At 42.5% G+C, this 23,441-nt stretch overlaps 1 protein-coding gene and 1 long non-coding RNA gene across 2 annotated transcripts in view; one reads left to right on the top strand and one right to left on the bottom strand.

Annotated features, from left to right (window-relative positions):
- The window catches only part of LOC306980571, a 174,892-nt gene that overhangs the window by 118,693 nt on the left and 32,758 nt on the right, over window positions 1-23,441 (bottom strand). Inside the window, exon 2 of the long non-coding RNA XR_013794032.1 lies at window positions 615-680. This is a non-coding gene — a long non-coding RNA (uncharacterized lncRNA). The remainder of the gene's footprint in view (window positions 1-614; window positions 681-23,441) is intronic.
- Window positions 2,756-20,357, top strand: LOC306980634 (uncharacterized protein; the record flags this gene model as incomplete). Its single annotated transcript, XM_079580060.1, has 22 exons — window positions 2,756-3,010; window positions 9,461-9,633; window positions 9,729-9,949; window positions 10,894-11,051; window positions 11,195-11,283; window positions 11,371-11,590; window positions 11,827-12,006; window positions 12,083-12,209; window positions 12,330-13,354; window positions 14,202-14,272; window positions 14,350-14,584; window positions 14,667-14,780; window positions 14,928-14,979; window positions 15,696-15,806; window positions 15,879-16,168; window positions 16,355-16,406; window positions 16,491-16,522; window positions 16,597-16,660; window positions 17,240-17,576; window positions 18,855-19,051; window positions 19,126-19,217; window positions 20,298-20,357. The coding sequence occupies 22 exons, from the start codon at window positions 2,756-2,758 to the stop codon at window positions 20,355-20,357; spliced, it is 4,155 nt and encodes a 1,384-aa protein (XP_079436186.1).

The raw sequence follows: 23,441 nt of genomic DNA, 5'->3' as shown, positions 1-23,441 counted from the left end.
GTGATTCAATGGATTTGTTCTTCCTTGATGGCACGGTCATGTTCCGAGAAGACAATGCCAGGATTCATCAGGCCCCCATTCATCACATCAGGCTTTTACATATTTAACTGTGTGTTGTTATTCTTCATTTACTGTCTTTTTATGTCTCTGTGATGGTGTTTTTGCTGTATGTTTGTGCCTGTTGATATTCTATCTGTCTTGACCTCAACCTGCCATGGGACTTAAAGCAGTACTAAGTAACGTGATTGCCTTAATAAATCCTTTTCGTAGTCCCTTTGGCGGTATTACAAGTGTTTATGGGATGATTGGGTGGTCTTTCATCTCCCCCTGGTGTCTCTGGCCAGAAAACCATGTTTGCAAGTTGACTACCACTGGAACGGAGCCACCAATACACACTAATAGAATCACAAAGAAGACGCTAACAGGCTAACCGGCAAAGCTAACTGCAGGCTAGCGCCACTTAAAGCAGTACAGCCAAGTTTGAGTGAAAAAATTATTTCCATTGTATAATTAGATGTACTATATCCCTCTCTCCCTTCGCCTTTCCTGTCAACGTAGTTACTTTACTCTCCAAGACAATTAATAAGTTAAAAAATCACAACTTGCTACGACACCTGCAGTTGCGCTTATGGCCTCTAGGGGCAAGAGTTACTTAGTACTGCTTTAAACCCATTGAGAATCTGGAGAAGGCTTTGCGCAGTGGTCAGACTCTCCCATCATGAATACAAGATCTTGCTAAAGAATGAATGCAACACTGGATCTTCTGACATTGCTGACGCTTATTAAAAACAGTGTGGCATGTTCCTTACAAACTAATTCAAAAAGTTTTAAAATTTGCTACAAATGAAGAGTTAATCAGCAACACTCTGGATAACTAGGAAACTATCCTGAAATATCCCTTTAAAGGGGCTAGATGCAAGTTGGCCATTTTATACTCACTACTGCCACCTCAGGTCATACGGGTAACTGCAGCTTCTATATTAAGCTCGTGCATGATGGCAATTAGGACATGAATTAACGACTTTTTGAGTGACAGTGCAGGATTTTAGAGGCAGTTGTGGTGAACAGGTCTGAGCTCATTCTACATACTAGGACATGGCTGGAACATGTAGGGGGAGAAAATACTTAATTTTGACATTTTTAAACTCTGGATAGTCCCTTTAAGGCCTAATTTATGAACAATGTCTCCACTCCACCACAAAATCACTATTGTGTTGTTGTTTTGTGTTAAGCTTCATTTAGTCCTTGTCTAGCCCTTGTCCACTCTTTATTTACATTCAGTCCGCAGCGCCCACATGGCTGCTTTGTTTTGTGTGCACAGAGGGCGGAGCTTATAGCAGAAGTGGGCGTGTCGGCTCTCAGTATCAGATCGAGGCCTGACGCAGCAGTGTAACTTTCACACAGAAGCAAGTGCAACGGGTGGGCCGGAGTAACTTCCTTTTTTCTCATATTGTAGGATTTTCTTTTGCAAATTGAATGCCTTCAAAGAGATGTTACTGTTTGAGGGATGTCTCACTCTGACGGTGAAGCGGAACCGGCCTCTTTTTATGGTTTAAGACTGGATCCACAAGTTCACTGTGAGTATTTTCTATTCTACGTCAGGCTACAACAATTACTAGACTAAACTTTAGACTAAATCTGCACAGGTGTAATATGTAATAGTCTTAAACCGAGGACAAAAGTAGAACTAGGGCTGAGAATACGGGATACAAATTCAGCCAATTACCTTCTCTAGAGCTGAAAACACAATCACACAGCGGAGTAATGTAACAGTATTACAATTGGAAAACTGGATATTAGATGGTTAGAATTACTGTATCAAGTAATATTGTAGTATTGATTACTTTTTGTAGTATTTTGGCAGCTGAAAACGTCGCATTACTCATAGAATGTTGGAAATTTAGAAAAAACAACCGAAAAATACAAAGTTAAAGACATGACAACTGCAAAAAAGTAAGTGGGGCAGACCTGGCTTCATCCTTTTTTTTTTTTCAACTTAAAGGAACAGGCCACCGTTTTCCCCCCTTAGACGAGTTGATGCGTACCTGTCTGGTCTATACGCACATGCTCAGTCACGCTAACAGACCAAAGACGTTGTTAGCATTCAGCTTCTCCCAGTTTGAAGCTATAGGAATATGCTGGGAGAGGCTAAATGCTAACAACATCTTTGGTTTATTTGCGTGACTGAGCGCACACGTAAAGACCAGACAGTTACACATCAACTCGTCTAAGCTCAGGTAAGAACATATCTCAGTATGGAAAAACAGTGGCTTGTTCCTTTAAGTAACTAGTAATCAGTAATCAAAAAGTAACTAGATTAGCTTTAGAAGGAGTAATTGGTAATCAGTAGTTGGATTGCTTTTATGAGGTGGTCATGAGGTGGTTCCCCTTAGTGTAAATTGTTCTGTTCATTTCGGTCGTCAAATTGTCTCTGCCACAATGCAATTCTTACTAATACCAGGAAAGTAGGAGAAGATCAACTCATCTTATACAGTACTTGTACTTGTTTCAGAGTATTCTACGTTGTAAAATCATAAGACCAATGCAAATAAGAAGGAAAGAAGTTTAATTTGCCGTAATAAATCACAATATAGGACTTTCTTCATGTTCTTCTTCTTTGAATGAGGAAATAGAGGTTGAGGAGGCTGCGAGTTACAATCAAATCAAAATCTACTCATCAATGGTCACAATCAGCTAAATAAGTTACATCGAGATCATCTTTCCATCTCAAATCCGCCTACTTTTCTCCAGCGAAATGTTGTCCGGCGACGTCGAGGACAAAAGGTTGGGCGCGGAGGAGGAGTCTGAGGTGGAGGGGGTGGAGCCTGTGCCGGCGCTGCTGTGGCGAAGGCGCGTTGTCGAGGACGACTCCGAGCTGCAGGCCGTGGCGTCCTCTCCCGACGGGCGCTTCCTGAAGTTCAACATCGAGATCGGACGAGGCTCCTTCAAAACGGTTTTCAAAGGACTGGACACGGAGACCACGGTGGAGGTGGCATGGTGCGAGTTACAGGTATAGAAATATAACAGTTTCAATATTATCCTGGACCTAATGAACAAGGTTATTTTGGATTACTTGTTACTTTACAGCAGTACTATGTAACTTGTTTACACTGTAATACAAGTCTTAAAGGGATGATTGGGGGATATTTCATCTCCCCTCGGTGTCACTGACCAGAAAACCACCCTTGCAACTGTGCTGCCCAAAACACACTAATGGAATCACGAAGAAGAAACTAACAGGCTAACGGGCAAAGCTAACTGCGGGCTAGCTCCACTTATACAGTATTTGCAGCCAATTTTGACTGAAAAACATTATCTCCATTGTGTATGTACAATATCCCTCTCTCGCTTTCTGTCAGCGTAGTATTTACTCTCACGGACAATAGATGAGTAAAAAATCTATGCTACAACACCTGCAGTGGCGCATATGGTCTCGAGGGGCATTAGTTACTTAGTTCTGCTTTAAGAATCACAGCTGATCAATGTCTAAGGGTGGGCCATATTGACAAGCCATCAGAAAAATGCAAAAATGTGCTGGAAAACATCTTCATTTAGATTGCTTTGTCGCTCAAAAGGATAATTGATGGTAATAAACGCCAAAAGAGCATGGAAATAACACTTAACCCATCTACAAATCTTCCAAAAAACAATTTCAATATTGTCTTATGATATATTGCCCACCTCTACCAAGGTAATCAAAGTCGAATCTTCGTACTGGACTCCCTCACATCTGCTGATCTTGCACTCCTGTTATTTTCCTTATTATTAGCAGGGCTTCACACAATCAAAGAAAATACCTTGAGCTCTATGCGAAGTGGACAGCAAATTACAGAAAGGAGGATGAAATGGATGAAACTTCGTAACGATGTTCATAACGAAAGATGTTTTTGTCTTGAACTTCATGGCTAATGTGAAAAAAAGACGTAAAAGACAACAACTAACCGGCCTGTCTTTCATTTGTATTACCATTAGCCATTAGCTCTGCAGTAACAAAATCGACCTCACATCAAACACATCCTTCCAATATTTATACATTTGTGTGAGGCCCAGCTGAAAAGAAAAACAGTCAGATGAATGCCGCCAGTCTGACAGTCCAAGAACTGTGAAAGTTCATTGTGAAAGAGGGTAATTATCGGAGCGGGACTCAAGCTACACGCTGCAGCTTTAACCACTACCAGGCCAGTGTTTCTCAAACCAACAGTTCTAGTCTTTGAACTAGTTCTAGTCACTCAGAAAGAAATCCGCTCAGACCTGAAACAAGCCCATGACAGGATGAAGTGGTTCATAGAAATACCAAAGACGTCTTATCAGCGTTTTACGGCTGGCACTAAGTACTGATTGACTGAGGTCTTTGCCCAGACATGCTCCATTAGACATTTATTGGAGACAATTGGACCTTGGTTTAAGTTACCGATTAACAATTGTTTAATATAATATTAGGACTTGATTAAGGAAAGGCGCTGGGGTTGTGGAAGCAAGAAAGAGTCCTAAGCATATCAGTTATAAACAGGAAAATGAATACTTAATTTGTTAACCTCATGTCTGGAGGCACTAAAAAATCCAACATACCCTACCATTAAACGGATCAAGTAAAGCCACAGCTAGACCTGGTTTGTGGTTTAGATTCAGTCCCGTGTGGAAAAGCGCTGAGACCCAGAGATAAGCGTTCAGCATGACGCAGCAGTTTTTCTGTCGAACACACAATCTGATTGGACGGACAGCTGCAGGTGATGATAAACACTCGTGAGCTAAACCCGGCGTAATGTAAGCAAAAGGCATATTGGGGAACTGGCCTTTGAAGCTACAATAACCCATTCAGAGAAACAGTGCAATATTAGGAAATGTGTTGGTTTCCTGGCCTTGCATGCTCAGCTTCTCTCCTACACTGCGTTCCAAATTATTATGCAAATGACATTTTTCTCTGATTTTCTAAATTGTCAACTCAAATGAGAGTCAGCATAATTTTCAAGTCTTTACCTGGTAGAGGATCATTTAAATGTGGTGGGGAAAAAAATCCTAGTGATAACAGTATTTTTTTCAAAAATAAATATAGTAAAAACCTCAAAATCCACTGTTCCAAATTATTATGCAACTCATCGTTTCAATACATTTTAAAGCTTGTAATTAACTGAAAATGGTCATTTGTTGAATTTGTAGCATTAGGAGGTCTTATTTACTGAAATCAAAAGCTATTTCAATCAAAAACATCTCAATAGGTCAAGTTATATTTTACCAAAGGAGCCCTTGTGTGATCGCAGCTTCAAAATTCTTAAATCCATTAAAATTGTGAGTTTTTGGACAGTTTCTGCTTGGATTTCTTAGCAGGATGTTAGAATAGCCTCCCAGAGCTGCCGTTTGGATGAAAACTGCCTCCCACCAACATAGAAGTTTTTTTTGTTGAGGCTCCAAAGGTTCTCAATAGGGTTGAGGTCAGGGGAGGAGGGGGTCCACATCATGAGTTTCTCTCCTTTTATGCCCATAGCAGCCATTGATGCAGAGGTATTCTTTACAGCAGGACATGGTGCGTTGTCATGATGAAGAGGATTTTGTTCGGGAAAGCACGGCTCTTCTTTTTGTAGCATAGAAGACAGTTGTCAGTCAGAAACTCCACATATTTTTCAAAGGTCATTTTCACACCTTCAGGGAGCCTAAAAGGGCCTAAAGGAGCCGACCAGCTCTCTCACCTTGATTCTGGCCCAAAACATGACCCTGCCACCTCCTTACTGACGTCACAGCCTTGTTGGGACATTGTGGCCATTCACCAACCATTCACTACTCCATTGAGTTGACCATCCAGGGTTACACGGCACTCATCAGTGAACAAGACTGTTTGAAAATGAGTCCTCATGTATTTCTGAGCCACTGCAGCCGTTTCTGTTCATCAGCTTCAATGAACAGTTTAGGGGAGGCCCGGATAGAAGGTTTTTGCACAACTGCAGCCTCTGGAGGGTCCTACACCTTCATGTTCGGGAGACTCCAGAGGCACCAGCAGCTTCAAATACCTGTAGGCTGCTTTGTGGCATCTGTTCTCCTAATCTGATGTGTTTGTCTGGCAGAAACCGTCCATATTGTGCCTTTATATGCACAAAACGGAGTGTGCTCTGAATCATCCACAAATCTCTTATCAGTACGATGATTACACTTAATCTTTCATGAAATATCGAAGGTTTTCATACCTAGACCAAGGCATTCAACTATTTCACGCTTTTCATCAGCAGAAAGAGCCTTTTTCTTTCCCATATTGCTTGAAAATGATGATCTGCATAATAAAGTGGAACACCCCTTTTCAGTAGTTTTTCCCTTAACTGGGCTTAACCCGACAACTAATCATCCCAGGTCTCTGAGATTAATGTCAGTGACTCATAGAGCCCCAAGACACGACACCATCCATGAGTTTCATTATTATTGTTATTTTTTTTACCTTTTTGACACAAAAATCCAATTTGCATAATAATTTGGAACGCAGTGTAGAGTCTATCCCCTCCAGGAGGCCTTTGGACCCTTGTACTAATTTAAGGATCAGAGGAGATCGAACCAACGCTCTGGGATGATCTTCCACTTTCCTTACGTTTACTAGATTTGCTGGCAGTGCCTCCTCTTAGTTTATTTTTCTTTTCCTTCTAATTGTCCCTCTATAGACTGGCAGATGGCACCTTTAACATATATCATTAGTCACTGTACGCTCAAGGTCATTTCACACTAAATCATGTGGTTATTTACATTTCTATACTATTTATTCCACCAATGTAGAATGAATCTTTTTTTAACTAGAGCTTGATCCTGTAACCATATCTCTTGTCTAGCCTTCGTCCTCTCCGGCTGAATTTCCTCGCCTTGCTATGATGACATCACGTCTGTTGGGTAAACTGTAAAGATGCAATATTTACAATGGCAGACCTACATGACGGTAACATTGCCTGAGGCCGTGTTTGAATACAAGGGCAGCGAACAGGGACACGGTGTTACTCTCAGCAGCCGCCGCCGCCTCAATGTTTAGTGTTGTATGGTCGCCGGTGCAGTGTGTCCATCAGGGCGCTGTCGTCAAACAGGACAAGTTTAGAGTCAAATAAGAAAACAGCTCGGAAGGTTCTGTACTGTGGAATGTGTTGTCAACGCTTAGTAGTATCCTGGGATTAATTGCACATTCTGTAGTAGTAAACGGACATTTTGAAACGTAATACACTGCAATGGTTGTTCAGATAAAAGCTTGGCACCTCATGGATTTAACATCTTAACACCCGCCTGAACTGAGAGCATTTTCTCCAGTTCAGCTTTACCCAAATCCTGTAGGCCAGTGTAACGCCTCATTTGAAAGCTAAGATCTACAAAACTCATCTAAATGGATTTTTTTCCTCACATCATCAGATTTTTTTCCCATCATTTTGGGGGGTATTCAACTCATTTTTGTAACTTTTTGTATTTTTTTCCCACTTTCTGTCACATTTTAGTCATTTTTTTGTAATTTTTTGTAAATGTTTTGTCACGTTTGTCACATTTTTGTCATTTTTTTGTTATTTTTTGTCATTTAAAAAAAAAAAGAATTATCACATTTTTGTAATTTTTTCGTCATTTTTTGTAAAGATTTTCATCACATTTTTGTCTTCTTTTTTTTTTTTTACATTTTTTGTCAATTTTTTGTGACATTTTTGGCAGTTTTTCATCCATTTTTGTCATTTATATCATTTTTTGGCATATTTTTGTCATTTTTTTCGTCACTTTTTTGTCACATTATCATTGTTTTCGTCTCAGTTCTGACGCTATTTTCACACCTTTTTTCCAGAGGCTTTTTGATTGGGGTAAAGCCAAATTGGAGAAAACGTGCTCGGTTCAGGTGGGAGTTAAGGGGTTAGCTAACTGTTCTGATATCTGGGGTTACTGCAGTGGGCCAGGTCTTGATTCAGCAAAACTCTGAACCCAAAGAATGAGATCAGCTGAACATCCTGCATGGTTATCCCATCAATGGATTTCGTTTTCCCTGGTGACACTTGCATATTCCAAGATGACAATGCCAGGATTCATCGGGCTCACATCGTGAAAGAGTGGTTCATCGTTTTTACACATGGATTGGCCACTAGAGTCCAGATCTTAACCCCAATGAGAATCTTTGGGATGTTCTGGAGGAGGCAACGGTCTTGTATTGACTCACCCAACGACAATACAAGATCTTGGTGAAAAACAAACCCAACACTGGATCTTTTGACATTGCAGAAGCTTATTGAAACAATACAACAGCGAATGGCAGTCTATTAACCATGTGACATTATAGTTTAACTAGTATTCCCTCTTGTGTCCAGTAGTAAGTAAGTCTTAGTACCGTAAATTCTCTAATACTGGCCTGTATTCTATTAGCGGCCGGGTCTCTAACAGAGGCCGGGTTTGTGGCTGGCGGAGGCAAATTAAAGCCGGTCTCTAAAACAGGCCGGGGCGATTATTAGAAACTACAGTATAGCGGTAGAAATATAGTGGAGCTGATCCGAGCATAACTTTGACACAGATTTAGCCACTTTTCAAACCTCCAGTGACTATATTTGGAAACAGGGCAAGCAACAAATATTGTGTGACCCTCCAGGGTTTTAATAAAGTCACCATTGCGTCTTTAAAGCACGTCCAGCTGCTCAGAGTGCAGGTAAATCCCACGCCTCAAAATAACTCCTCCGATCAGCGCGAGTGTCTCGTCTTCTCTCGGGTCTGTCTGATCGATCACAAACACAAACGCTCCGTCTAAACTCAGCTTTTACACAAGATAACAAATAATCAGGTTAGGGTTAGCGGTAAAAACGAAACAGAAACCTGCAGTGACATTGATGTCAATGCTCCGCTAATAACAACGAAACACTTCCTGTTGTCCCGACAAAATAAAAGGCGTCAATGTTCCAGCCGCTGGGAGAGGGTTTGAAATGTTAATTAATAAATGAACCTAATATTTTAGGTGCAAATGGACACAAATCTCTTTGTTTTCCTGGTCGTCCGTTTTGCTCAAATAGAAATAAAGGCCTGTCTCTAATTGTGGCCTGGTTCCAATAACGGCCTGGTCCTAGATGCCCTTGAGTAAATAAAGCCCCCGGCCTATATTAGAGCATTTACGGTAAGTCTTATGTATCTCTATGAATGTTGTTTCTTGGAAGACTCTGCCCTAAAGATCTTGTGTTAGGTCTTGCGTCTTAGTTTGAAATGAGGACCCCAAATCTCCCTTCAATTCTACTAGTATTTGTAGAAAGTGGTTCTTCAGTTTTGCTATATTCTAAGAAGGAAAATAATTGTCTCAACACCAAGCAAACCCCTGGAGTAGGGGGTGAGTAAGCGAGTTGTGGTGGTCAGAGGGGCTTATAACTCAGATTGACAGCCTCGCTTTGTTAACCCTCCCCAGGGCAGCTGTAGCTACGCACACGAACAGCAAATGAATACTGAACAAACGATTGCCTGCCCTGATTTTTAATTATTTATTTTCTAATGTGTGCAGACCCAGCGACTGTCCCGGACCGAGAGGCAGCGGTTCAATGAGGAGGTGGTGATTCTCAAAGCTCTGCAGCATCCGAACATCGTGCGCTTCTTTGACTCCTGGAAGTCCAACGTGAACGGGCAGAAGTGCACTGTCCTGGTCACTGAACTCATGACCTCCGGCACACTCAAGACGTGAGCTACTACATCTGGCATTCAAGCAGTCAAAACAGTCGTTCTACAACAATCATGCACATGTTCAGCATATGATCAGACATGTCTTTGCTCAGGTACCTGCGTCGTTTCCGTGAGATGAAGCTGAAGCTGCTGCAGAGATGGAGTTTTCAGATTTTAAAGGGGCTCCAGTTCCTTCACTCCCGCACTCCTCCCATCCTGCACCGCGACCTCAAGTGTGACAACATCTTCATCACCGGCCCCACCGCATCCGTCAAGATCGGAGACTTAGGGCTGGCCACGCTCAAGAAAAACTCCTTCGCCAAGAGTGTCATTGGTGAGAAACTTCAGTCTGTTACGACAAACTCAAAATTGTAGTAACCAGATGTCCCAGTTGCAGTTTTGAGTCCTTAGTTCCACAATAGATTTCTCCAACATCATTGATTTGACTCAGTTTCACTCTTCTATCTGTTCCAGTTAAATTCTTTGAAAAGTCATGTTTTTGGCCCATGTGAATATCAGTATAAATCAACTTAAATTTAACAGTTTTACCATTCAGCATGAGAAAAGACAGTGAAGACTTGGCACCTCGAGCAAATTCACAAATTGTGTCCCAGTTTTTAAGATTGAAAATCTGGTCACCCTTGTGATGTTCAAAGCAGCCAGAGGGAGAAAACAAAGAAGGGAAAAACTGATCTTTCTCCCAGTTCTCCAACATTACTTTAACAAATGCTGACTTATGAATATATTTTTCTACTAAATAAAGATACAGCGACACAGAGAGGCGAGGACATGGGAAGTGGTTCAACAGCCCATAAATATTTGCTATAACAGACGAAGCTAACCAGCTACATATGCTAACATTAGCAGTGCAGAGTGCCGTTTTACGCTTCTGCTGAATGATTTGCTGTGAAAAAACATCCATATGGACCCGGCTTGACTTTATTGTTTATTGTGTGATAAATATGTTTATTGTCCACCAGAAAGCGGCTAAAAAGAGGGACACATTTTGATTCTCATGACAGATTTTCTTCCCCCTCGGTTAGGCCATGCCGCCATGCCCACTTAAATGACGCGTTTGTTATTTTTATGTGAATGGTGGCTGTGATGCTGTTTCAAACATGACCAGAAAGGACATAGCCAAAAGTGCATTTTCACTTGAAATTACAAAAAAAAATGGTGGTGCAATGACCAAAACTCTACATTTTGTTTAAAGGTAGGTCATGTAGTGTTCACTGACCCTGTGTATAACCCTGTTCTGCCTTGTTGTGGTGCGTTCAGGGACCCCAGAGTTCATGGCGCCTGAGATGTACGAGGAGAAGTACGACGAGGCGGTGGATGTTTATGCGTTTGGGATGTGCATTCTGGAAATGGCCACCTCTGAGTATCCGTACTCGGAGTGTCAGAACGCCGCGCAGATCTACAGGAAAGTCACCAATGTAAGGCCCACTTTAGAGGAGACACAAAATGCAAATCTTTTTCTACTTTTACCAACTTTGAAAATTCAACATGATGTTATCAGTTTAACCAGGGTTCTTTATACTTAATGTTGTGGTCTTATCTTGTGTCTGTCTGTTCTCAGGGAGTAAAACCTGAGAGTTTCTACAAAGTGAAGGTGCCTGAGCTGCAGGAAATCATTGAAGGATGCATAAAACCCAACAGCAGCGAGAGGCGAGAGCTGCATTACTTGTTATATACTGAATAGTCTCGGATCATCCTTTGACCGGCGTCTTGATATCAATGTTCATCGTTCCCTAGGCTCACCGTGCAGGACTTGCTGGAGCACTGTTTCTTCGAGGAGCAGTTGGGGGTTCGTGTGGAGGTCGCGGAGGACGACGGCCTGAAGGCGACGCTAAAGCTGTGGCTGAAAATGGACGGCAGCAACAGGAAGCTGCACGGAAAATACAAAGACAACAACGCCATAGAGTTCCTGTTCGACATGTGCAAGGACAGTCCTGAGGAGGTGGCGCAGGAGATGGTACATTAAATCAAAGTTTATGCTTATAGAGTGTTGGGATGGGGCAGCTGTCGTTTCTTTTGTGTCCTTAAGTTGTATCAGAAGAATGATGGAGGAGAGAGTGCGTTTATATTAAAAAGTTGGGAGATGAATGGTTGAAATGCAAGTGCAGTCGGTTGTAGAGAGCTGACAATGACAGTTTACAATCTACTTTCTGATACAGTTTGTCACCAAAACACTTTGTTCTTCTCATCCAGGTGATTCTGGGGTTTGTGGAAGAGGCCGACTACAGAATCGTGGCCAAATCCATCAGACACAGAGTATCGGTTATCAAACGCCAGCGGGGGAAAAAGCAACCACTGGCTGATGACGACTCAAACCTCCTTGAATTAACCAATCAGAAGCAAGAATCTCCGCTGAGCCCGGCTACTACTCTTGTCAGTCACGTGAAATTTTACAATGGTTTCTCTTCATTTATGTCAGGTACCTTTACTGGATATGGCTTGGTTTCAGGCCCCACCCACGGGATCGACCATGAGCCCGTTGGATTCTGGGATTAGTAGCGTTTCCAGCAGAAGTAATGTCATAGAAGATGAACGGCAACCAAGCTCCATTGCTTCAACTACCTCCATTGCCTCATGTAAGGATGCTCAGACTTAAAAACCTTGTATTTGTCCTGTTCTCACACCTTTAAACTGTTGACTGTGGTCCAAAATGATTACAAACTTTCCTGACACTTTAATTCATTTTCTTTCTTTAGCTGAAAGTGGGTCTTCCGTTTCTTCGGGTTTGTCGAGCCCAGCCTCTCCCGCAAGAAACCCGGCCTCTCAAAGCATAAACCCCGCTTCTATGTCACAGACGCCACCCTTAAGTCCCGCCCTCCCCAGCAGAAACTCCACCTCTTTATCGTACAACTCCACCCCTCCATCTTATAACCAAGTCCCTCCCACCAGAAACTCCACCTCTTTATCCTATAACCCCGCCTCCTCGGCCTTTAACCAATCTAATCCCGGTCGAAACACCACCTCGATGTCGTACATCCCCACCCCTCCCCCATATCGAAACACCACCTCTTTATCCTACATCCCCGCCCCTCAGGAAATAGACCCCGCCTCTTCAGTCAAAACCGCCAGCTCTTTATCGTACTACCCCAGGCCCCAACAACCTAACCCCGTCGCTCACACAAGAAGCACCACCTCTTTTTCATACAACCCCGCCCCTCTTCAACATAACCCGGCCCCTATTCAACATGACCCTGCCCCTCCCATTGAAAACGTAGCCCCCGTCCTTGAAACAAGGAGCACCACCTCTTTTTCATACAACCCCGCTCCTCCACAAACAAACCCCACCCCTCTTCAATATAACCCCGCCCCTCTTCAATACAACCCCGCCCCTCTTCAACATAACCCGGCCCCTCTTCAATATAACCCTGCCCCTCCCATTGAAAACGTAGCCCCCGTCCCTCAAACAAGGAGCACCGCCTCTTTTTCATACAACCCTGCCCCTCCACAGACAAACCCCACCCCTTTTCAATATAACCCCGCCCCTTTTCAATACAACCCTGCCCCTCCCATTCCAAACGTAGCCCCCATCCCTCAAACAAGGAGCACCCCCTCTTTTTCATACAACCCTGCCCCTCCACAGACAAACCCCACCCCTCTTCAATACAACCCCACCCCTCCCGTTGCAAACGCAACCCCGGTGTTCCCTCCTTTCGTCGCTCTGTTTCCTCCGATCAAGCGAACCTCCAAGCCGCCACCTCTGCCCGTGCTGCGCTACCCCAAGGTACGTAAACCAGGCCACGGAATTAAAGACCCTATACCTATACCTGATTCTTAACTTTACAAACACATATCTAACATCCCAATTCTTCACAAGGATGAGTTTATAGGCAAGTTCCACAACTTATGAAGTCACTTTTCAGGGTCACTGTCACAGAAATGCGAGGAAAGTACCCTGCCAGTTCATGAAATAATTAGATGTGCAGCCTTTGTGCTTGGGGGAAAAAAAGTACTGCATATGTGAGTTTATCTTAAAATTAGTGGGATTGAATATGATGGACAATGGAAAAAGCATTATTCCACTTAAAATAAAACATTAAAACACAGAATGTCCTTTTGTGCTTTAAATTAGGTAAGTGATAAATTATATGAAGAAGAAAACTGCTTGCTTCATTAAATTAATTTCAAGACAAGGCCAAACCTACTCAATTTCAAGATAAACTCTCTAAATTCAAGACCTTTAGACCTTGAAAGTTAGATTGTATGTCCATCTAACTTTCCATTTTGCACATCCCGTTAAGCCGGGAGTCTCAGTTTGTTATTCTCCAATCCTTTTATTTATTCCCACTTTTACACAGCCTTTGTCCAAGGTTTCCCGTTCTTCTAGGTTTGTTTGTTTTTTAACCAATGCAATTCCCAAAGCAGCAGCACACTTTGCTTGAAAATCAATATCTTGTGAATGACGAGACTAGAAAGTGAAAACCACAACAAAAGCACAAAGGTCTGTCATCTCATTGCTGATCGGTCCATGTCATTGAGACTAGACATTCACCAACAAGATTCGTCCAAGTTTTTAATTTGGTCAATCTGGTCACCCATACTGGAGGATGCTATTTTTCTTCCTGTGACAGAGCATAGCAGTTTCCCAGATTCCTGAGCGTGTGCCAACATCGGTCAGTGGGTTCTCTTCACCTGTTGATGGGTAAAAAAACATTTCCATCAGCACCAATGCTATTTCAATGAAGGGAACTTTAATGAATTACATGTGCGTGCTCTTAGCTCCGCCTCCGATGTGATGTCAGAGGTGAGTGACAGGGACGAGAGCCAACTGGAGCACAGCAGCCGGATGATGAGGCGCGCCGAGGCCAAGATGTTTCAGAAGCGCGCGCAGCTCAGGATTACGTCACTGTCGGAGCGAGTGGTGGAGTGTCAGCTGCACACGCACGACAACAAGGTGGTCACGTTCAAATTCGACCTGGACGCGGACGACCCGGAGGACATCTCTTCTGTCATGGTGAGCGGCGGCAAGTGTTTTATCGCCTCATTGCAGAGCCACAATTTGCAGCAATGATAAATAATGCGGATTTCGTTTTCAGATGCACAGGGACTTCATTCTAAAACTTGAACGTAACGCCTTTGTTGATCGGATGTATGACATCATAAAGAAGGCGGAGTCGATGAACCAGCCAAGTCCACTGCAAGAAACACAGGTCAGGAATTTTTGGCCTGTAAATTGTGCTTCTATTCTTCTATTAAATGACTTCTTAACCACTTGTCATCCCAGTTTTGGATTAACAGTGGACGACAGATTACCGCTACAGAGTTTCCTTCATTTTTGTTGTTTGTTTCCATTTCAGCTAAAGCAAACTCAGACTCTCTCCAGATCCCACTCATCTTCTTCACTGCCTGGTAAAGGACTGTTTTCTTTTTTGCTCATTCTGCATGATCATTTACAACTACAATGCATTATAGCTATCACACTATTAAAGAGGGTTTCTCTGTGCATCACACATGCAATGTCAAAAAGACAGCAGGTAAAGCTAATGTCAGACGGTTGTTAACAGTATATATGTATATTAAAAAGTGCAAGATGTAACTTTTTCTTTAGTGAGCCAGTCGCTGTATGGGTGCCTTTATTTTCTATTATGCTGGCCTTGTGGACGCTCAGGGATCAATTGTCTTTTTAGGGTTTCAGCTGGGTTTTCTGGATGGAATATATGTGTATCCATGGCGATGGTTCCATCAGCAGTGACTGCAGGACTCAATTGCACTTAATGAAAAATAGGTTGCATGGCCAAGTCGCCCGAAGTAAGCCAATACTTCCCAAATGCCACAATATGCCAAACAGCACAGAGACAAGCCCCCACATTTCTGAAACAATGTAATTTGGAATGATGAAAGCAAAATGGGACTTTTTGGGACACACAAAAAGCAATTGGTCTTGGAGCCTTATAGAGGCCACTGCGATGGACAGTAAAGGCTGACCACTCATAAGATCTTGGTCACTGAAAGGTTAGATAAGCAGAAAGTTACATAATGCACCTTTAACAACAATAATAGAAAATCTACACCAACTCTAAGGCAAAAACTAATTCACATTTTTATTTATTGTCATATATTTTCAGACATTGCTGATTCTACGCCCATGACCTCGCTGGGCGGAGACTTCTATGTGGACAGAGATGCCACACCTGCAGTCAGACCTCTCAGATCTCAGTCCTTTCACAACACCTCAAGTAAAAACAAATGCGAAAACAAGGAAATAAATAACAAAACAGAACTATAGTGATGATTTTCCTCTTCTTTAGCCCCTTCTCCTCCGCCGCCCCCTGCCTTTCCATACCAGTACATCCCGCAGTCCTCTCCTTTAGCACAGCCCATGTCCTCCACAAATCCCCCACCCATGGCCCAAAACGCAGGCTCACCTTGGCTGCACCCGAACCAGCCGATCTTCTCGCTCTCCAACGTCCTGTCTTTGGCGATGAGTGTGGCCCAGAACTGGATACCTCCTGGGTCTCCTTACGCCTCTCCACCCACGCCCCCCATGTCTCCCACCATGGCCCCTTCATACAGCCACGCCCCCGCCACACCTGCCCAGGTAAACAAATAAGATTGAGTAAGGTATCATCAAACTACGATGAAGGATTTTAAGAATACAAGCAGTGAATGTAGAAATACAATATGTGCTAGAAAGAATACAGTGTTGAGGTAGCCTTGATCGACTGTTCCCTGTATCTTTCCAACAACAAATCAAAACCATATTTTAAGAGTTTGTTTGTTGCAGCCTCTCAGCCCACCACTGCAGCCCAAATTCTCCTCCTCTCAAACTACTTCAGGTGAGTCATGCTGTTTCAAACAGTTCTCACATCTGTGTGATCTGTGTGCGCATTTTAAAGCCTGTGTTTGATGATTTGTTATAGATCCAACCTCTGGAGGCTATTCGCACAAACCAGTAAGGCGTCAATGTGAATGTGGATTAAAAGAAGTATTCTAGAAATGGGGTCACTGAATGTTAATCATTTGCAGCTTGTTTCTCCACCTCCATCTCCCTCACAAAGACTGTCACCCAGATTATCACCTATCCGAGAAGGTAAATCCCACCTTTCCTGCACTAGAACAGCAATATGCCATGATTAGTGTCCTGTCCATCTGTCTCTAATCAGATAAGAGTTTTACCTTTCAATCGCAATAAAAATCCATCTCAAACGGATATATTTACACTCAAATCTACGGTCTTAACCACCAGTTTTGCTTTGAGAGGGTGTGTTTTAAATTTCACAAGCCCACTTAATCACTACTTGGTTAACAACATGATGAAGATGGAAAAGCACACAATGATTCTTTAAAACTGTATATTTATTTCTTTTAAGATCATATGTTTTTAGACTTGGTTGTGATTGGCTAAAACGAGGCACACTTGATCCAATCAGCAACCTATAGAGCTCAACAGTCCCACCTTCCCTGGTCACATGTCGGGGTCCGGGGGTAATAAACAATCGAGAAAGAAAACACTAATGTCCTTCATCGTACTATTACTCTTAATATTTGAACAACATGGCAACAATATTATGGGATGAACTTCAGGGTTACTGTCATTCTCCTTCTGGTTAATAATCCTACTTTGCACAAATCTCATCAAAAAACTTAAATTAGCCACTTTCTTCAACAGTAAAGAAGCCACAGTTCACCGTGGGCCGTTTCCAAGTCGCTCCCTCTAAAGACAAAGACGCTCACCCCACGACTCAGCCCACTCCCACCAGGCACTCCCCGCCCCCAAACACCAACCAATCAGAGAGCAGCTCGGACACCAGCAGCACCAGCAGCAGTGGGAGTGCTCATTCGCAAATTCCTACAGCTAGGGACATAGACGAGGAGTTCGAGCATCCCGCCAACAACCAGCTGCATTTCAACAGGCACGAGACTGACGTGAGCTCCAACGAATCAGAGAGCGAGAGCGAGACTGAGGATGGCGAGACGTGGGCGGAGCTGCGAGAGTTACGAGAAAGGTGATGTTGTAATGGTTGAAAAACCATTAGGTGACCTAGTTTAGGTCAAATCAACAAAAAGGAGATACCAAAGAGCGGTCAAAAGATCTTGTCCTCTTTCCTTGCTATTCTGGCTTGTTGCATTGATTAGCTAAAACAAACTGAGGATCCTGAACCATTTCAATAGGAGTCAATCCTGATTGATCTTGTGTAGAGCTTGTTCTTCTCATGTCTGAATAGCTTTCCTCCATAAACACAAAATATCCACATTAGGCAAAAACACCTCCAGGTTGGTATGTTTGTGAAGGCTCTCTTTCATCCAGGGAGTGGCCATCATAGACGAGCTGAATCATCGACTGGACTAGTTTGGGTAAAGTTAAGGGGTTTTGCTTCTAGTCACAGAAGCTTCTTCTTGGCTCTTTCGGTCATAAACACGAGACACTTTGTCAAGAAGGTTGCAGAGAGCGCTACATACTGTAGGTCAACCCAAGCAACCTCTCTTCAAAAGAATTGCACAGCATCACGGGGAAAACCGCTGTGGTCCTCAGTTGGCTGTCCTCCATCTGAAAGCCACTAGCTACACTTTTGAAGACAAAGAGGTTAAAATACCAGCTCAGGAAAAGAGATGGTTTGAAAGGGAGGGGAGTTAAGGAAGCTATCCAAATGAGAAAACAGAAACCCAGTCTCAGTAATGGCCTATGAGATAAGGTGAACGACCCTCTTTTGTTCAGGCTAATGAGTCGTCAACACCCAGTGACTAGAGCAGAACAACTTACTTACTGTAAACGTAGGGAAATTTGGCACTTTTGGTTCCCTTATATAGAACCCTACAGTTTGGGTAAAAGTGTATTTTGTATTAGTGTATTAGAAGACGCTTCTGTGACTGGAAGCAATAAGTCCTCAACTTTACCAAAACCTAGTCCAGTCTATGATCTAGCTCCAGGTTGGTAGTTCTTACAAAGCCAACATCTGGAGATGGGTATTCAAATGCTTCATTGCAGCCGGCCACTTGTCCAGACAGGATGTCCAGCGGCATTGAAAGGTTGGTAAAATCATATTTCCCTACAGGAGAAATAAAGTCTACCTTAATATATTAGCCTGGCTTTTACCATGTTCGGGTCAACAGCCTGAAAAATCTTTGAACAGAAATGCAGAAGAAAAAAAAGTTAATCTCCAAAATAAGTCAAATCCGGCAGCTCGGTTCAGGTGGGGGCTGGAGGGTTAAAATGAGAATCACACAATGTAATTCGTGTTGAAAATAGAGAAAAGCTGACCTGGTACCACAACCGTGTATCTCAGACACCTGGCCCAGGTGCAGGAGCTCCAGACCAATCAGAAGAGAGAGATCGAACAGCTATACGAGCGAATGGGGAAAGCGGCCCCTGCTGGTATTCTGTCACCGGCGGCCATTTTGAACCCACGGCACAGAAGACTCTCCAAATCAGGACCCTACCCACCCCTTCCCCGACGCAATAGCTTCCCTGCATCACCTACTGGTAACGGAGAGAATTACACTTTACCCACTTGCGCCACTTTTTATGGTCACTGTCTTACTTATTGGATTTTGCAGGTATAATGAAGAAGGGTTACGTGAGTGGAAGCAGCAGCGGATCTCATGAGAAGCTCAAAGGAGTTACATTTGCACCAGACCCCACACCTACGGTAGGTCACGAGGAGCCTCCCCTGGTGGACAGAGAGAGTATTACAGTGTCAGGCAATCACATTTTCAACCAGGAGTTAAATGAGCGAGGTACTTAGTGAAGTTGTTAGCATTGAAAGGAATGGAGAGTATGATAGATTTGTCAGTGGCCTAGACGCTAGTCGTGGTGAGAGGAGATAGAGAGGCTGAAGAGGCATCTGGTTCTGCTGCTGTGATTGATATGGATAGAGGAGGGAAGAGCAGCAACACATTTACTCAAGAGTAACGTTAACAGGATAAAGTACTGGGTAAAAAAAATACTTGTTTTGCTTTTGCTTTGATGTAACTGAAGAAAACAGCACAAAAGTACAGTATATCCTTAAACTCTTAAAGGTGCATTATGCAACTTTTCATGTGAAAAATAAAGTTGATATTTGTGCATATTTCACCTTGTAGTGACCCAGTGGCTGTATGAGTGGTCAGTATGGCGCCTTTACTTTCCATCACAGTGGTCTCGAGGATGTGCCAGGATCAATTGTTTGGAAGGTTTTCACTGCTGACGGACCCTCCCACCAGAAAACCTACAAAACAAGTGCACCTGGAGCGTTGTAGAGATCACTGTGATCAAAAGTAATGGCACAATGCTGACCACTCATACAGCCGCTGGGTCACTACAAGGTCAAATACACACTGATATCATCTTTTTTTTTCTCATAATACTTGTATAATGCTGCTTTAACCTCTGCTTTAACCAAGTGCAGTCTCTCTGGTTCAGCTTTACCCAAATCTAAAAGCCTCTCGACTGGAGTTTAACGCCTCATTTGAAAGCTAAGACCTACAAAATGCATGACTTTTTTGTCACATTTGTCTTCATCTCTTATTTTGTCTGGTTTTCCTAGTTTTTTTTTTTCTTTTTGTGCTTTTTCATCCCTTTTTAGTCGTGTTTTTGTTGCATGTTGATTACTTTTTTGTTTTGACACTGTTCAAGAAGCTTTTAGATTTGGGTAAGACAAAACTGGAGAAAATGGGCTTGGTTCAGTTGGAGGTTAATGAATTTAGTAATGACGATACAGTGTGCAAAACATCTTTTTATATGTCAACAGGAATCTTTAGTCTCTTACAAATGGAAAGAGGAAGAAGGAATGACTGAGAGTGAAGGCTGAAATAGAAGTTGGGAAAGTTAGGTACGAAATATACTTATACCATAGTTGGCTGTTTTTTTGCTCAGACTTTTACATCTCCTAAATCTCTCCACAGAACACGTGAAGAAGAAGAAGTCTATTACACTATTACCTCAAGCTCAGACACAAGACTCTGTTTAAACATTTGATGTGTTTCCTTACTTTTGCTTTTTGTTGCCTTTATTTAAGAACATTTTCAGCACTTTATAACTATATTTGCTTTTTCACTTTATACATTTTGTCACTTTAGAGGCCTTTTTGTGAACTGCAATTGTAAGAATACCAGTTTGTACATACAGTATTGGAGCAAGCATCAACTGCCATATTGTACTATTTATATCACTTGCCATGTTAAACAAATATGAAATTGCTTGCAGATCGCACTCCAGGCATATTTGTTTTTGAATGTAATGGATGGTTGCAAACTGAGCCAAATAACCATCGCAATTTACTCATTAATGTACTATGAAATAAAGAGGTATTGTGTAGTGATGTGTCCTGTGATGTGTACTGGGAAATACTATACTTTTTCTGAGAGGATGTTAAGTTGTTTGTTTGAAATTCCGCCTTTTCGGTATTCAAAACTCAGGCTAGGAATTAGATATTTAAAAAAAAATCCCTCTAAACCCTTCAAAAATATTAAGTCCAAGGCTGGAAAATGTGTCTGTAGGTGGTACTTAAAGCTGGGGCACCTGAAATGTTTTGTCTTGGCCTAAACTCGTTCCTTGCTCTCACAATGCCTCCTGCACATCCGAAGTGTCCAAGCAAATTCATTATATGCCCGTTTGGCAAAGTGAGGCAAAGGGGACCACCCCTAAAATAAATGGCACTAATTTATTGCTCTACTTATACCTTCAGTCGCAAACTGTAGGTGTAGTTCAAGGTGTGTCTGTTGCTGTGTTTACAACATACTCTGTGATGGCAAAAATACATTTTCACAACAAGAAAAAGTCAGGCACCCCAGCTTTAAAGGTGCACTCTGCAACTTTTATGTAAAAAAAAAAAAAAAAGAAATGAAAAAGTTGATATTATTGGCTGTATGGGTGTTTTGCTTAGCGCCTTAACTTTCAGAATGGAATGTATAGGTAACCATGGATACGGTTCACTCAGGAGTGAAAACCTAAATAAAGAATTGATCTTGGATCAGGATGGAAAGTAAAGGCGCTATGCTGACGACCAAAGCATCCGTTGGGTCCCTGAAAGGTCAAATATGAATTAATATCAAGTTTTTCAATACATTTTGTACAGAAAAAGTTGCGGAACTAAGTGACTTGTGCCCCTAGAGGCCATAAGCGCCACTGCAGGTGTCGTAGCATGTTACGTTTTTTTTACTCATTAATTGAGTAAATACTACGCTGACAGAAAAGACAAAGGGAGGGAGTGATATTGTACATCCAGTTACACAATGGAGATACATTTTTTTCACTCAAACTTGGCTGTAAATACTGTTTAAGTGGTGCTAGCCCGCAGTTAGCTTTGCCCGTTAGCCTGGTAGCTTCTTCTTTGTGATTCCATTAGTGTGTATTGGTGACTCTGACCCGGTGGCAGCGAAATTGCAATTGTGGTTTTCTGGCCAGAGACACCAGGGGGAGATGAAAGACCCCCCCCAATCATCCCATAAACACTTGTATTACTCTCAGAGGGACTACGGAAAGGATTTATTAGGTAAACAAGTTACTTAGTTCTTCTGTAAGTGGAGATATTCTCTCCATGATTTGAGAAAAACGCATGTTGAGAAATTTCCCATGTAAATCTATAGACAAACATCGAATCATGTTGTGAAGATTAGGTGTTTTTTTGTTTCCATGTAAAAGTTTATAAAATACTAAATTGGTTCTAAAGCTGCTTAGTTTTTCCTGTAGTGCTTCCCCCTAACAGACCATAAACAACAAGTAGTAGATGATTCGCAGCCAGTAGAATGATCGACACCAAAGGAGCATTCAACAAAGGCACAGTCTGTGTTTTATTTATGTTCCTCCTCACCGCTGTCTTCACCCACATCTGTCACGGTCTTGTTAGTGACAGTTGATTGGTGTGGTCGCAGCGTGGCGCTTCATTAGCCTCTGTGTACGTGCCGCGCTCTAATAAAAGCGACACGGGGCTAACAGAGGCGCACTTTGAGACGGCCACCTGTTCGCTCGTCGATTCGCTCCTGTGTTCTCATGGAAACCGGTGCAGACAAGTGTCCAATCACGCGCACAATGTTCCCTTTGTCCAGAGCCGTGTCCGCCCGTGTGACGCTGTTAACAGAGGAAGACGATCGGTTGCAGATATGTCCCAACAGATATGTCTGCTCGGGACCCCCATACTGGGTCAGGACAACCAAGTTTGAGGATTTAGCCCAAGATTGTGCAAGTTATGACTTTATGGAGGGAGGAAACCTATGAACATGCAATGTTCACACTGCCAAAAGTCATCTTGAAATAAGTCCGCTTAGTTAACGGACTTTGTGCTCTACCGGAAGTGCCAATACAAAGGAATAAGGTCAGAGTAAGTAAAAAAAAATAGCATTCGTGGCACTCTGTGAGATGGAAAAAGTAAAAAAGTAGCATTTATTTTAACACGTCATGTGATCCGTGTTTAAATAAATTAAACATTCACCTCACAGAGTGCCTCAGGCGGTTGTTTTGTTTTTAACTACTCATATTACTCACACTCTAGCAAATTAGTATTCCTTTTGATTGTTTCGAGAGCACCTGTTTGGCACATGGTTCTGGGACCCTGAAGTATACTTGATCTGAGTGACTATTTTCAAGAAATCTGTGTTTTAAAGTAACACTACCCTCTTAACCCCCACCTCAACCGAGCACATTTTCCCCAGTTTAGCAAAGAAAGATGAAAATGCAACAAAAAAGTGACAATAATACAGCAACCACGCGAGATAAAGGATCCGTTTAGATCAGTTTTGCTGTTCTTAGCTTTCAAACGAGGCACTGGCCTATAGGATGTTAGAAGCTTTTAGATTTGGAGAAAATATGCACGGTTACCACCTTAACCAAGAGTATTTTAAGCTTACAGCCTATAGAGATACAGACACATCGCACCATAGACGGGGGCGTGGCCTCG

This window comes from Gobius niger (genome assembly GCF_951799975.1).
Source record: "Gobius niger genome assembly, chromosome: 21".
Taxonomy (NCBI): Eukaryota; Metazoa; Chordata; class Actinopteri; order Gobiiformes; family Gobiidae; genus Gobius; species Gobius niger.
The sequence above is the reverse complement of the archived record's forward strand: the minus strand, read 5'-3'. Positions and strand labels throughout refer to the sequence as shown.